This window comes from Phacochoerus africanus, chromosome 3 (genome assembly GCF_016906955.1).
Source record: "Phacochoerus africanus isolate WHEZ1 chromosome 3, ROS_Pafr_v1, whole genome shotgun sequence".
Taxonomy (NCBI): domain Eukaryota; kingdom Metazoa; phylum Chordata; class Mammalia; order Artiodactyla; family Suidae; genus Phacochoerus; species Phacochoerus africanus.
In genome coordinates this window covers 35,215,696-35,228,045 of record NC_062546.1, presented here as the reverse complement: position 1 = coordinate 35,228,045, position 12,350 = coordinate 35,215,696, and the positions used below count along the sequence as shown (strand labels likewise).

Below are 12,350 nucleotides of genomic sequence, written 5' to 3'. Positions count from 1 at the left end.
CTGCCATCTCTGCCACCAAGCTTTATGCACCTTTGGAGAGAGTTTAGAGCATTTCCTGAGTTGAAGGTGATATAATCCACTGGGTTGTTGACCTCTTAAAGACATGTCCTGGGTCCCCATGACCTTTGGTGGCCTCCTGGCTCCATGGTCGGCCTGCTGTGTGTACATCCTGCCAGGGGCCCAAGGACCCAAGTAACAGGGATGGTACTTGATGTCCCTGTGAAGGGCAAGGCAAAAGGAGCCCACTCTGGTGGCCACTCTCCAGAGACAACCAAGCTCTCATTAGTGTATATTCAGCTTGTTAATTGTCAACATGCACTTTATCCATTTTGTGAAGAGACAAGTGCTTCTTAAAATTCTGTGCCTCATTTATTTGTTCGTCCAGCAAGTAGTTCTGGAGGGTCCACTCTGTGGCAGGCACCACGCCCTACAACCAAGGGTCCCTCCCCTCCCCCGCTTCCCAAGTGTACAGTCTGTATGGGAGACTGTACCTGGGAGCCAGGTGTGCTAAGCTTTATAAAGGCCTACAGCTCAACGCACCAGGAGGCTAAGGGGGGGGGGGCACTGAGGAGGTGAGAGCGGTTCTACCCAAGCCAAGAGAAATACGAAAAAGGCAAGCCAGTATGTACTTTTCAATTTTCTAGTAAGCACGTTAAAGAAAATTCAAGGGGGAATTCATTTTTTATAATTTCATCTTTTAGTATAGTATCTGAAATGTTGTTGCAATACATCATCCATGTTTTTAAAGTAATAATAAAACATTTTACCTTCCTTTTTTCACACTGAGTGTTTGAAATCCAGCATGGCTTTTGTCCTTACAGCACACCTCTGTTAAGGCACTAAGTTTTAGGGGGAAATGCATGGATCTCTATTTAGATTTCCTCAGATTTGCAGTTGCAAAAGTGGTCACCCTGACATTCTCATTGTGGCTCAGCAGGTTATGAACCCAGCTAGTATCCATGAGGGTACAGGTTCGATCTGGGGCCTCACTCAGTGGGTTCAGGATCTCGTGTGGCTGTGGTGAAGGCCAGCAGCTGCAGCTCCAATTCAGCCCCTAGCCTGGGAACTTCCATATGCTGAGGGTGCAGCCCTAAAAAGACCAAAAAAAAAAAAAAAAGTACTCACATACCCAGGTTCCAAACAAACTGATGCTTCCCAGTAACTGAATTGAGTGTCAGTTTTGACCTTTAAGTTGATTTCCATGAAATAATATGGAAAATTGAGTCCCTCCATTGCACAAGCAAGATTTCTAGCGCTCACTGGCCGCAGGTGACTGTTGGCTGTCCTGTTGGACAGCAAAGAACAAGAGGGGAGGAAGACAAGAGAAAGTGGTGACTGAAGAGGCACTGCCAGGCATTCAGGGCACAGCTGGGGCAGAGTGGGCTCCAGCCTCAGCTTCTCCCCAGGCCCAGAACTAGCCTTTCCAGGTCCTTGGGAAAGAAACAGCTTCAGCAAACACAAAACAGCAAAGCTGTAGAGAGAGAATCACCTGTTCCAAATGAAAATGACCCCATCACTGCCTCTTTCCGTTTGCATGGAGCACAAGAGACACAGGCAGTGTAGCTGCAGGAAGCAATGGGCACCCTCCCCTTCCAGAGAAGGATGAACCAAGCATGAATAGCCAAGGCCAGGAGGCCGCAGGACTTGGGAAGGATGGGCAGCAAACCACAAACGTAGATGGTCAAACTTGCATTCAACCTTCGTGTAAGCTGGCTGTCCTGTTTTTTTGCTGATGGGACCCATGAGTGTATTTTTCCTCCTTTTGGGTTTTAATGCTGAATGTGTAAAACCCCAGGCAGATTGTGTAACATCCCCCAGGCCCAGCTGCTGGTCCTGCCCATTAAGGGGGAACTGCCGAGCCCTCTGCAGAGGGCAGCCAGGGAGACGGGGATCAGAAAGGATGCCGCTGCTTTGCGGGCAGACTTGGTCTTCGTGGAGCAAGTGGGGAGCCCCGTGGCCTTTGCCCAGCTTGCACTGTCACCATCCCAGTTCCTTTTGCCTCACCTGGGGAAGCCTGGGCCAGCTCTGTGCACAACTGAACCATCTCCCCTGGGCTTTGACGGTGAAAAGCCTCCAGGGCCTTCCCAAGAGCCCGCAGCTGGTCCTGGCAGCGTTTCTACCCTTTCCAGTAAAGGAATGTAGTTAAAGCAAAAGAGAGAGAGAGAAACACACTGCAGTGTAGCGCCTCCCCCTCCAGAGCCGAGTATTGCCCTGCAAGTGTGCTTTTTTTGTGAAGGAACAGCCCGAGTGCACTGTATTTACATTCTTGTGTTCACTGATAATGACTTTCAGATTTTTGGAGCTCTCCAGCTGACAGCAAACCCCCAAACCCTCCACCTCCCCATAGGCCTCTCTCCTCCGACGGCGTTGGTCCTGCCTCCCGCCAGCTCTGCCTTATAAATGGAGTGCATTCTATCAAAACCAGGGCGCCTTCGGAGCTGGACTGCAGCCAGACCAACGGAGCCCTCTGCTTTATTAATCCTCTTTTCTTGAAAGTGCACAGCCAGGACCTCAGCGGAGGCCCGAAGCGGCCCTGCACCCGGACTCCCAGCGCGAATGGCACGGAGAGGCCTCGGTCTCCCCCGCCCAGGCCCCCGCCACCCGCTATTAATAGTCTGCACACAAGCCCTCAGCTGCCCAGGAGCGCGGTCCCGGCGAGCATGCCGGAAACAGCCAGCCATCACCCACATGGGAACGTAGCTCTGCTTGGATCCAGACCAACCCCCGTCCCTCCACCCCGGCTCAAGAAGCAGGCTTCTTTTCTGGAGGCGGAGGGCGGCGCAAAGACCTTGACCGGCAGCCGGCCTCGCCTGGAGCCTGAGGGCCTGGCCCGCAGCGCAGGTGGGGCCCCGGCAGCAGAGGAGGTGCTGGTGGTGGTGGAGGAGGAGGAGGCCCCCGGGGATTGCACAAGGGCCCGGGCCGCCGCCGCCGCCACCGCCGCCTCTGCATCCCCATCCCGGCCCCCGTGGCGAGGAGGCAGACAGAGGCTGAGTGACATGAGCATTTCCACTTCCTCCTCCGACTCGCTGGACCTGGACCGCAGCATGCCTCTGTTTGGCTACGAGGCGGACACCAACAGCAGCCTGGAGGACTACGACGGGGAGAGCGACCAGGAGACCATGGCCCCCCCCATCAAGTCCAAGAAGAAGAGGAACAGCTCCTTCGTGCTGCCCAAGCTCGTCAAGTCCCAGCTGCGCAAGATGAGCGGGGTGTTCAGCTCCTTCCTGACCCCAGAGAAGCGCATGGTGCGCCGCATCGCCGAGCTGGCCCGGGACAAGCGCACCTACTTCGGCTGCCTGGTGCAGGACTACGTGAGCTTCCTGCAGGAGAACAAGGAGTGCCATGTGTCCAGCACAGACCTGCTGCAGACCATCCGGCAGTTCATGACCCAGGTGAAAAACTACTTGTCGCAGAGCTCGGAGCTGGACCCCCCCATTGAGTCGCTGATCCCCGAGGACCAAATAGGTAAGTACCACCTCGCCTTTTTTTTCTTTATTATTAAAAAAATAATAATAATAAAACAAACAAAAAAACCCTGTAGCCTGGCCGAACAGTGCATCCTATGTCAGTTGTCTGGTAGTTTTCTCTGGTGTTTAAAACAACAACGCACTCTACCCCCCCCCCCCCCCCACTCCCCGGGCTGATTTGAACTGGGATCGCAGCTGCTTGAGGCAGACGTCGTATTATGCCTGACTTGGCTGCTATGTGCCAGGTTTGGACATGTTTTGGGGAACAATCGATGGGAAGGGCAGAACGGCTCTGTTTGGGGATGGAGCTTGCCTTCTGAGGGTCTGCTTGCCCCCCTGATTTTGTGCTGTGCGTGTGACCCCCTGTTGAGTGTTTTCTGAACGTGCGTCTCTGCAGGCTCTGCAACCACAGAAAGGTGTCTTTAATGCCTTCTAAGAGGCGGTGGGTGTTTTGTGCTGCTTTGGTTGAAAGTGCCTTTTTTACATTCAGAAGAGGGCAGAGCTCATGGCTGTGTGGCTGGGTGAGTTTCCACAGTGACCACAACTGTATAACAAGCGCCAGCTCAGCAGAACATGACCCACGTCCAGAAGAAGCCCCCTGGGGACCCCCGCCCTGCCGCCTTCTCCCCAAAGGGGTAACCGCCCTGCTGGCTTCCAGTCCTAGAATTCAGTAAGAAGCACTGTTTGGCAGTAAGGGAAAAAAAAAAATCCAAAGGACAGGTTTGTTTTTGTGTACTTTTTAAATAAGTAACATATTTGGAGGTCACATGAAAGGTGTTTTCTCCCAAGTCAAGGGGAAATACTTTCTTCATAACCTCCTTGAAGGGCTGAGTTGCTAATCGTTACTTTGGCCAAGGGAAAATTGGATTTGGCAAGCCGTCTTTTTTCCAGGGCGAGAGTGTTAGGGGATTTTTTTTTTTTTTTTTTTTTAATTTCAGAAGGTTGACTCTGAAAGGCTAATTTCAGAAACTTCATTCACTGGGCAGCAGCAGCCAAAAGAGTTACCAAACATTTCCAAGCGGTTCATAAAGCAAAACCCAAATGTCTTCTTTCTGATTGGGTCTGTTTGTCAAAAGTAGTAAACAGTGTCTGGTAGCAAGTGCTCCTTCCCTCTCCCTCCTCTCTCCCTCCCTCCTCCCTCCCTCCTCCCTCCCTCTCCCTCCCTCTCCCTCCCTCTCCCTCCTCCCTCCCTCTCCCTCCTCCCTCCCTCTCTCTCTCCTTTAAGTGAGTTTCAGCAGCTTTTTCATTTTGTCGCAAAGAATCAAAGCCGTGTTTGTTTTCCTGGGGCTTGTGCCTGGACTGGCGGGGCGTGGCTAGGGCTGGGGTGCTGAACTGAAGGCTGGAAAGAATGTGCCCCAGGATGAGCCTTAATGATAGAAAAGCCTCAGGAAGATGGAATAGGCTTGCAGGCTGCCTCTGTCCATGTCCCCGCCAGAGCCTGCTTCTCAGGAGAGACTGACTCAGAGCCTGAACCTACAGGAGTAGCTTCCTCTGGGGGCACCCAGGCGAGCGAGGCGGGCGCTGATGTCAGCACTGGGCTATGCAGCGGGCAGCGCCAGCCAGCCCACGGAGACTAGGCCCCTCCCTGGGGACCAGGCCTTCCCTTCCTTCCCCGCTGCTGCTCTGAGTATTCGGCCAAAGGACCAGTCCCGGGAAGCTCTCCCGCCAGCTTCTTTGAGATGGAGGTTCACATAGGGTTCTTGCTCTTGCAGCAGGAGATCTCATTTTCTCCAAACACAAATTTAAATTTGGCCAGCTGCTGCTGCTCCAAGAAGGATGCAGCTTGCTGCTCCAGAAGGATGCAGCTTTCAGTTTAAAATCTAAGGCCATAAGGAGAAGGGAAGCTGACATCGAGGGCATCCCTAATTTGAACCAGGCCACCTATCTAAGCAATTGCAGTGGGTCCTGGCCTGAGCCCTGTGACACAGGTACCTGTGTGCCGTAGGGCAAGGCAGGGCTCTGCCAGGTGCAGCCTGGTGTCCCAGGGCCACCCCAGCCAGGAACTAGCGCACGAAGCATCTGAACTTCCTTGTGTCAGATGCAAAGCCCATGTTGTTTAACCTCATCCCCTGCTGCTGCCTATGTTCCTATTTTTTCATCAGAAATTCAGGGGTATGGAAAAAACTTTTGATTTTGTCTGTACCTAAAATGAATACAATGATGTATGTCCACTATAGCTAAATTAAAACGAATTGTAAGTGTTTTTCATTTTAAACATTAAGATGAATTGGACTAGTAGCCTCCCCACTCCCCTTTTGAGTAGGTAGCTTAGTGGCCCGCCTGAGGCTTGGCATACTTTTTTATTGGTTTGTTTTGGTTTTTTAAGTTTTTGCATGAAAGCAGACACTTCACCCTATCTGTTGCTTCCCCCATGAAATCATTATTCTGTTTTGAAAGTGCAGTGAATGTGCTGGGCTTTCGAAATTAAGAGGAAGGCAAGCCAAAGCAGAGGGTGACCTGGGAAACTCCTGACGTGCTCAATTAGAGGGCAAGACGTGCTCTAATTGTTAGAAAACCAACCCTCTTAAATGTGCAAGTTTAGATTAGGGCTTTGGCAAGAAAATGGACTTAGTCTAATTGTCTGCTTTACGTGTTTCTCAATGAAGGTCTCACCAGCTTATGACTAAAGGAGCCTCGTACTCAACTGGAGGTTGGTCCATTTGTGTAGATTTTGCCTGTATTCTGGAATTTTTGCAAATTCAAGAATGGAGGCCAAGGTGCATAAAGTGGCTTGTACAGGGTTATGCTGCTGGTAAGCAGGGGAGTCTGGATTCAACCCCCCACTCCACCCCTCACCCATTGTCTGCTCATTCCCACCAATCTCCACTTCCTGGGAGGTTGTAATTCCCTCTGAATGGATGCGCTTTGAATGCCACCCCCAGAATTCCAAGCCTCCGATTTGTTCAGAACAGCTGTCTACTGATGCTCCTAAGGCTTTTCAAGAATGCCAGTTGGGTTTCTTTGCTTTGAAAAAAATCTAGTCCTCTCTTTCCTTCCCACAGCTTCTGAGGGAGAGAGCTCTTAACCAGGAGGTGGGGAGTTAAGTCCTCGATTTACAGAATCCCATACTGAAATCAAGGAAGGGGAAGAAGGTATCTCATGGGTTTAACCCACGTAGCATTACTGCCATTGTTCACATGTGAGAAATGACCGCCTGCATGCATGGGTATATGCATGTAGTGTGTGGATCCCGTGCTAATCTGTCTTCTTCAGAGAGGGATTCTTCAGTTTCGGAGAGAAAAGCCAATGAAAAAGCCAAATAGCTCTCTGCCACTTTGTCCATGTGCTCCTGTCACAGGCCGGTAGGCCCATGCTTTCTAAGTGAGAATCAAATGATGAACAATCAGAAGTGAAAAACCGTCTCTAAACGGTTGTGCTCCATCATGGAGAATGTGGCTTCTGTTCAGACTAGTCTTTGAAGCACTTCCCCACCAAGCTCTGCTGTTTAGAGGTTCTTGAATCAATGTGAGTTGATTGACACTAGCTTTGCTCACCTGTTTGGAGGGTAAAATGGGATGGGAGCCCATGCCAGGCAGCTCCCTCTTGATTCTAGGACCATGTATTGCGCGTCCCTTGGAGGAAGCTCTCCAGTCCCCACCCCATAAGAGTGATACATGGAGGGACAGACGGCTGCTTTAGCAAAGCCCATACATGCTTTGGCATCCTCCTCAAAAGCCCAGGACCATTGATTTCATCGACAGAGTGAGGTGTCCTCACCACCAGTGTGTCCCGCCCTGTAAGGTACAGTCAGGGTATATTGCTCATTATTCCAACACACGCTCCTCATTGGTAGGTTTTCACATCACACCACTCTTGTTTCTGTCTCTTCCAACCAATAGGAGAAACTGACTCAAAGTTTCTGGTAGTGAAATCTACACTTTGCAGAACTTGTTGCATTTTTGTGGTTAGTGTTTTGATGCTTTTCAAGGAAAAGAATTTTTATTTCTGATACGATGTTAATCTTGGGAAATCCCTCTGTTTTCAAGTCTTCTTCTTCTTCTTCTTCTTCTTTTTTTTTTTTTTTTTTGGCTACACCCATAGCATGCAGAAGTTCCCGGCCAGGGATCGAACCTGCACCATAGCTGTGTCCCAAGCCATAGCAGTGACAACCCCAGATCCTTAACCTAATATACCACCAAGGGAACTCATGTTTGTAAGTCTTATTTCAAGAAAAACAGGAAGTTCCTATAGTGGCTTAGCGGTAATGAACCCGAGCAGGATCCATGAGGATGTGGGTTTGATCCCTGGCCTCTCTCCTTGGGTTAAGGAGCTGGTGTTGCTATGGCTGTGGCATAGGCTAGCAGCTGTAGGTCTGATTCAACCCCTAGCCTGGAACTTCCATATGCCTCAAGTGCAGCCCTAAAAAGCAAAACAACAACCAAAAAAAAAGCAAAAAGAAAGAAAGAAAAGCAAAATTTTGCCAACTCTAAAAATGTTAGTAACTCCAAATTTCCTATTTCATTCAAATTGTCCTCAGACTACCAACAAAGATACAACTAAGACAACTGTATTCCTAAAAGTCAGTCGGGAAAATCAAGACATTGTTTTGCTTTCTTTAATGGCTGTCAAAATGTGTATTTTCTCTGAAGGACGTTTTAATTATTTGAAGGAAAAGTGTCCTTAAACTCAATTCCCACATATTTCAAAGAGAACATCAATTTACATATACGTGTGTTTCATTTTTGAATAGAGAAATGATACTGAAATGCGGTTAGACACCAGAGAGCAGAGCGTGAATAAGAAAGGGGGGCTGAGGTCATTCTTGGGACCTTGAGCAATTACTCCTACTTTGCTTCCCATCATTTTTTTAATGAGCATGGAGGTCTGGCTCAAGCTTCTGTATCGAGTGTGACTGGCTTTTAATTTTTAACTCAGCATTTGGTTTAAACCCTTGAGTTATTATAGTATCTGCTCTTTGTTAGATAGAGGGGTTTTTTGTTTGTTTGTTTTTGCTTTTTATGGCCACATTCGTGGCATATGGAGGGTCCCAGGCTAGGGGTCGAATTGGAGCTACAGCTGCCAGCCTACACCACAGCCATAGCAACACAGGATCCGAGCCACGTCTGCGACCTACGCTACAGCTCATGGCAATGCTGGATCCTTAACCCGCTGAGCAAGGCCAGGAATCGAACCTGCAATCTCATGGTTCCTAGCCAGATTAGTTTCTGCTGCACCACAACGGGAATTCCCTAGATAGAGTTGTTTTGAAAGTTGTGGCCAGAGACTCATAGTGGGGCCAAGTTGAGATTAAAACCTTGACTCTAACTTCTGAGCTAGCCCACATGTCCAAATCACCTGGAAGAAATGACTCTCCTTGTATGTTAACAGGGGGTAGAGAGAAGGAGAAAGATGGACTTCTTGCAGCATATTAAAAGAATGCCTATATTATTTTTGAAAATTAGTTTAAATAACTAGAAGAACACAGCAAGAAGCCCCTCTTTGCCCCACAGGCATCATTTGTTGTGTAATTTTTACTTTAGGGCATCAACATTGGGTTCGTTATGTTATGTCAAGCAAAAGAATGTTCAAAGCCCTGGAGTTAAGAATGTCTGCCCAGGACTCCCTGATTCTGAGATGTTCAGAGCGAGGGAGCTGTCATCTCCCAATTCACAGAGCTCTGCTGACCAAGCGGGGGTTGGGGGACGGCATCCCAGAATGAGATACATGGAGATATCTGTGCTAGAGTGTTTTCTGACTATATTCCTAGGATCTTCCATCTTGAGGGAGATGAGCACTTCTCAGGAAGGGAACACCCCCAGGTAAGAGGAGAATCCACATAGGAGCTGAGAGCACAAGCCAAGGAACACTTGAAGGGCCAGGTGGAAGCATCAGAACCTTTACATTACTGTCTTGGCAAGAGGACGGCTCTTATTGGCTGCCTTGGTGAGGACAGCACCCAATGGAAGAGCCTCATCATCAGGCCCCATCCCTGGCCCAGTCTCCTGGGGGGGACCACATCCTGCAGGCATAGCTCTACTCCCACCCTAGACACACATCCACGCCAGAGGTTCTCATTTATCATCCAGGCCCAGGGGCTTCTTTTAGAAGCCACAAGTCTCAGTCCATGCCCTCTATTGAGTCGGAGAGTATGTATTAAATGCATCCTGTGTTTTCAGTAAAACAAAGTGGCAGAGGCCACCATGGTTTACAGTGCACTTTTATGACCGGGGTCCCCCCTTAAACCCTCTTACTGCCTCGGGATGCTCCATTCGTAGCCTCACTTTTATAGATGAAGAAACAGAACAGCCTCTCAAGATCAGGCCAGGATGCAAGTAGGACCAAAGCCAATTCATGTGGCTGCTTTTCCTGCTCCTCTCATGGTAGCTGTCACAACAGAGGGTCCTGCTGTCCACAGTGACTCCTCACTGATGATGTCCTCTGGGCTCACCAGCACAAGACCCAGCTTGCCAGGTTTCTGCTGTATAAAAACATCCCTCCCCTTTCCATACTCTGTTCTTCAGAAGCAAGCCCCTAGGCACTGTCCACACTCAAAGGGTGAGGGTAGAATTCAAACTCATCTCCCTGAGGCCAGAGGGTCTCCATAAATGATTTAGAATTTTCCCTGTAAGGAAGATTGGTCTCTTCCCCATTGCTTTCACTTTTTTTATATATATAGCTATTTTTCTTTCACCCACCTCCTAGGTTTGCTTTTTTTTTTTTTTTTTTCTGTCTTTTTAGGGCCATACCCTCGGCATGTAGAGGTTCCCAGGGTAAGGGTCTAATCAGAGCTGTAGCTGCCGCCCTACACCACAGCCACAGCAGCACAGGATCCGAGCCACATCTGCGACCTACACCACAGCTCACAGCAATGCCAGATCCTTAACCCACTGAGCAAGGTCAGGGATCGAACCCACAACCTCATGGTTCCTAGTCGGATTTGTTTCCGCTGTGCCATGACGGGAACTCCACTGCTTTCATATTTAATGGCCTTTTACTAGAAGGCATTGATGTATGTCTGATGAATTTCGTGCATAAAGTATTGCATGAACGCAGCCTATGCTTCTGCAGAATGCCCTTGCTAGGAGCCCACCAACCTGAACAAAAATATAAACAAATGAATCACCACTCCAGTGCTTGTCATCTTTATTTTGATGTCATCTCTGCTGGGCTGGCATGTTTGCTCATCTGAAATAGGGCTGGTAGCTCTATTCCCATCACCCAGAAAGACACACATCTGCCCTAGACGCTCAGCTCATCTGTGGTTTTGAGCTTTGAAGTGGGGTCAGAATGAGGTTGTGACAAAACACTGGGAGTTTTGGGGCAGGAAAGCCCCAGACTTCAGCTCTTCAGTCCTTGTACCTGCAGGTGGGAGGGGCTGCTGATGAGGATGTGGCAGGAGAGAGAACAGTGTACCATTGTCCTTTGGTAACTGAGGGGGTTGGGTTCCAGGACCCCCATGGACACCAAAGGCCTCAGATGTTCAAGTCCTTTATATGAAATGATGCAGTGCTTACATATAAGCTATGCACATGCTCCGTGTACTTTTAAATCACCTCCACATTCCTCATAATACCCAGTACAGTAGAAGTGTTTTATAAGTTGTTGGTCATGTGCAACAAATTCAAGTTTGGCCTTTTGGAACTTCCTGGAATTATTGTTTCCTGAATATTTCCATCCATGGTTGGTTGAAACCACTGATGCGGAACCTGCGGATGCAGGGGTGGGGGAGGAGGTGCCACCTGTATGGGAAGCCAGGTGACTTTTCAATTCATCAAACCAAGTCAACCACAGCTGGCACAGAACACAACAAAACCAGTCGTCCTGGTGTCCTTCAAAGGCATACGCCCACAGTCAAGAACAGAGGGAGCCAGCGATGTTTGCCCGCTTACTAGGCGTCCAGCACGTACAAGGTGCTCATTATGTAGGTGTTGCGCAGTCCCCCAGCAGTCCCACTGGGAGGTTATGAGTGGCCCCATTTTACAGATGAGGAAGCTGAGGCCTGCAAAGCTTATCTTCTTCCCTCAAAGCCACAAAGTAGAACACTACTCATTAGGACCTCACATCTTACCTGGGGGCTGCTGAGACGCCAGGCACTGCTTTTTATGGGGAGTGTGTAGAGAGGGCTCACCAAGTGCTTCTGTGGCCCAAGTGTCACATCTCAGCTCTGCTGAGGAGGGGAGACACATTTCCCATCTGCAGGGCAGGAGAGGGTGGTAGTTCAGAGCAAGGGCTCAGGCTGGACTGCAGGTTTCCAGTCCCACCTCTGTGGTTGCTGAGCTGTGTGTGCCTAGTCCTGTGTCTTAACCCCTCTGTGCTTCCATCTCTTCACCTGCAGCAGGGCTACTAGACAGCACTGTGTCTTCAATCCAGTCATGCAGTTAAAGAAAAGTATGTGGTGTTCCCATCGTGGCTCAGTGGTTAACGAATCTGACTAGGAACCATGAAGCTGCGGATTCAATCCCTGGCCTCGTTCAGTGGGTTAAGGATCCAGTGTTGCGTGAGCTGTGGTGTAGGTCGCAGGTGTGGCTCGGATCCCACGTGGCTGTGGCATAGGCTGGTGGCTACTGCTCCGATTCCACCCCTAGCCTGGGAACCTCCATATGCCATGGGAGCGGCCCTAGAAAAGGCAAAAAGATTAAAAAAAAAAAGAAAGAAAGAAAAAGAAAAGTATCCCTGGAGAAGAGTGAGTATTAATTTAGTTTTGTTTTAACGATCGGTCACATCTAGACTGCTGCTTCTGTCTTTCCTGCCACGGGCGAGGATTTGGTGGCAATTCAGAAGTTCAAGGCCGTGACGGTGAGAGAGAGATGAGATGACGTGGCCAGAGTCCCTTAGGAAGGCAGAGCCTGGCTGCTGAGCCACCTCCTCGCACTCTTTCTAAGATGGGCCGCTTCTCTGAACCTCAGCCTGGGCTCTCGATTCCCACGCAGCAGTGGTGGGGGA

At 49.5% G+C, this 12,350-nt stretch overlaps 1 protein-coding gene across 12 annotated transcripts in view; it reads left to right on the top strand.

The window, feature by feature from the left end:
* RIN2 (Ras and Rab interactor 2) overlaps nt 1-12,350 on the top strand; it is a 256,317-nt gene that overhangs the window by 225,689 nt on the left and 18,278 nt on the right. For all 12 annotated transcript variants that reach the window (XM_047771604.1, XM_047771607.1, XM_047771605.1 and 9 more), the window contains one exon: nt 2,293-3,465. In XM_047771604.1, the coding sequence (XP_047627560.1) occupies nt 2,293-3,465 (1,173 nt within the window). The remainder of the gene's footprint in view (nt 1-2,292; nt 3,466-12,350) is intronic.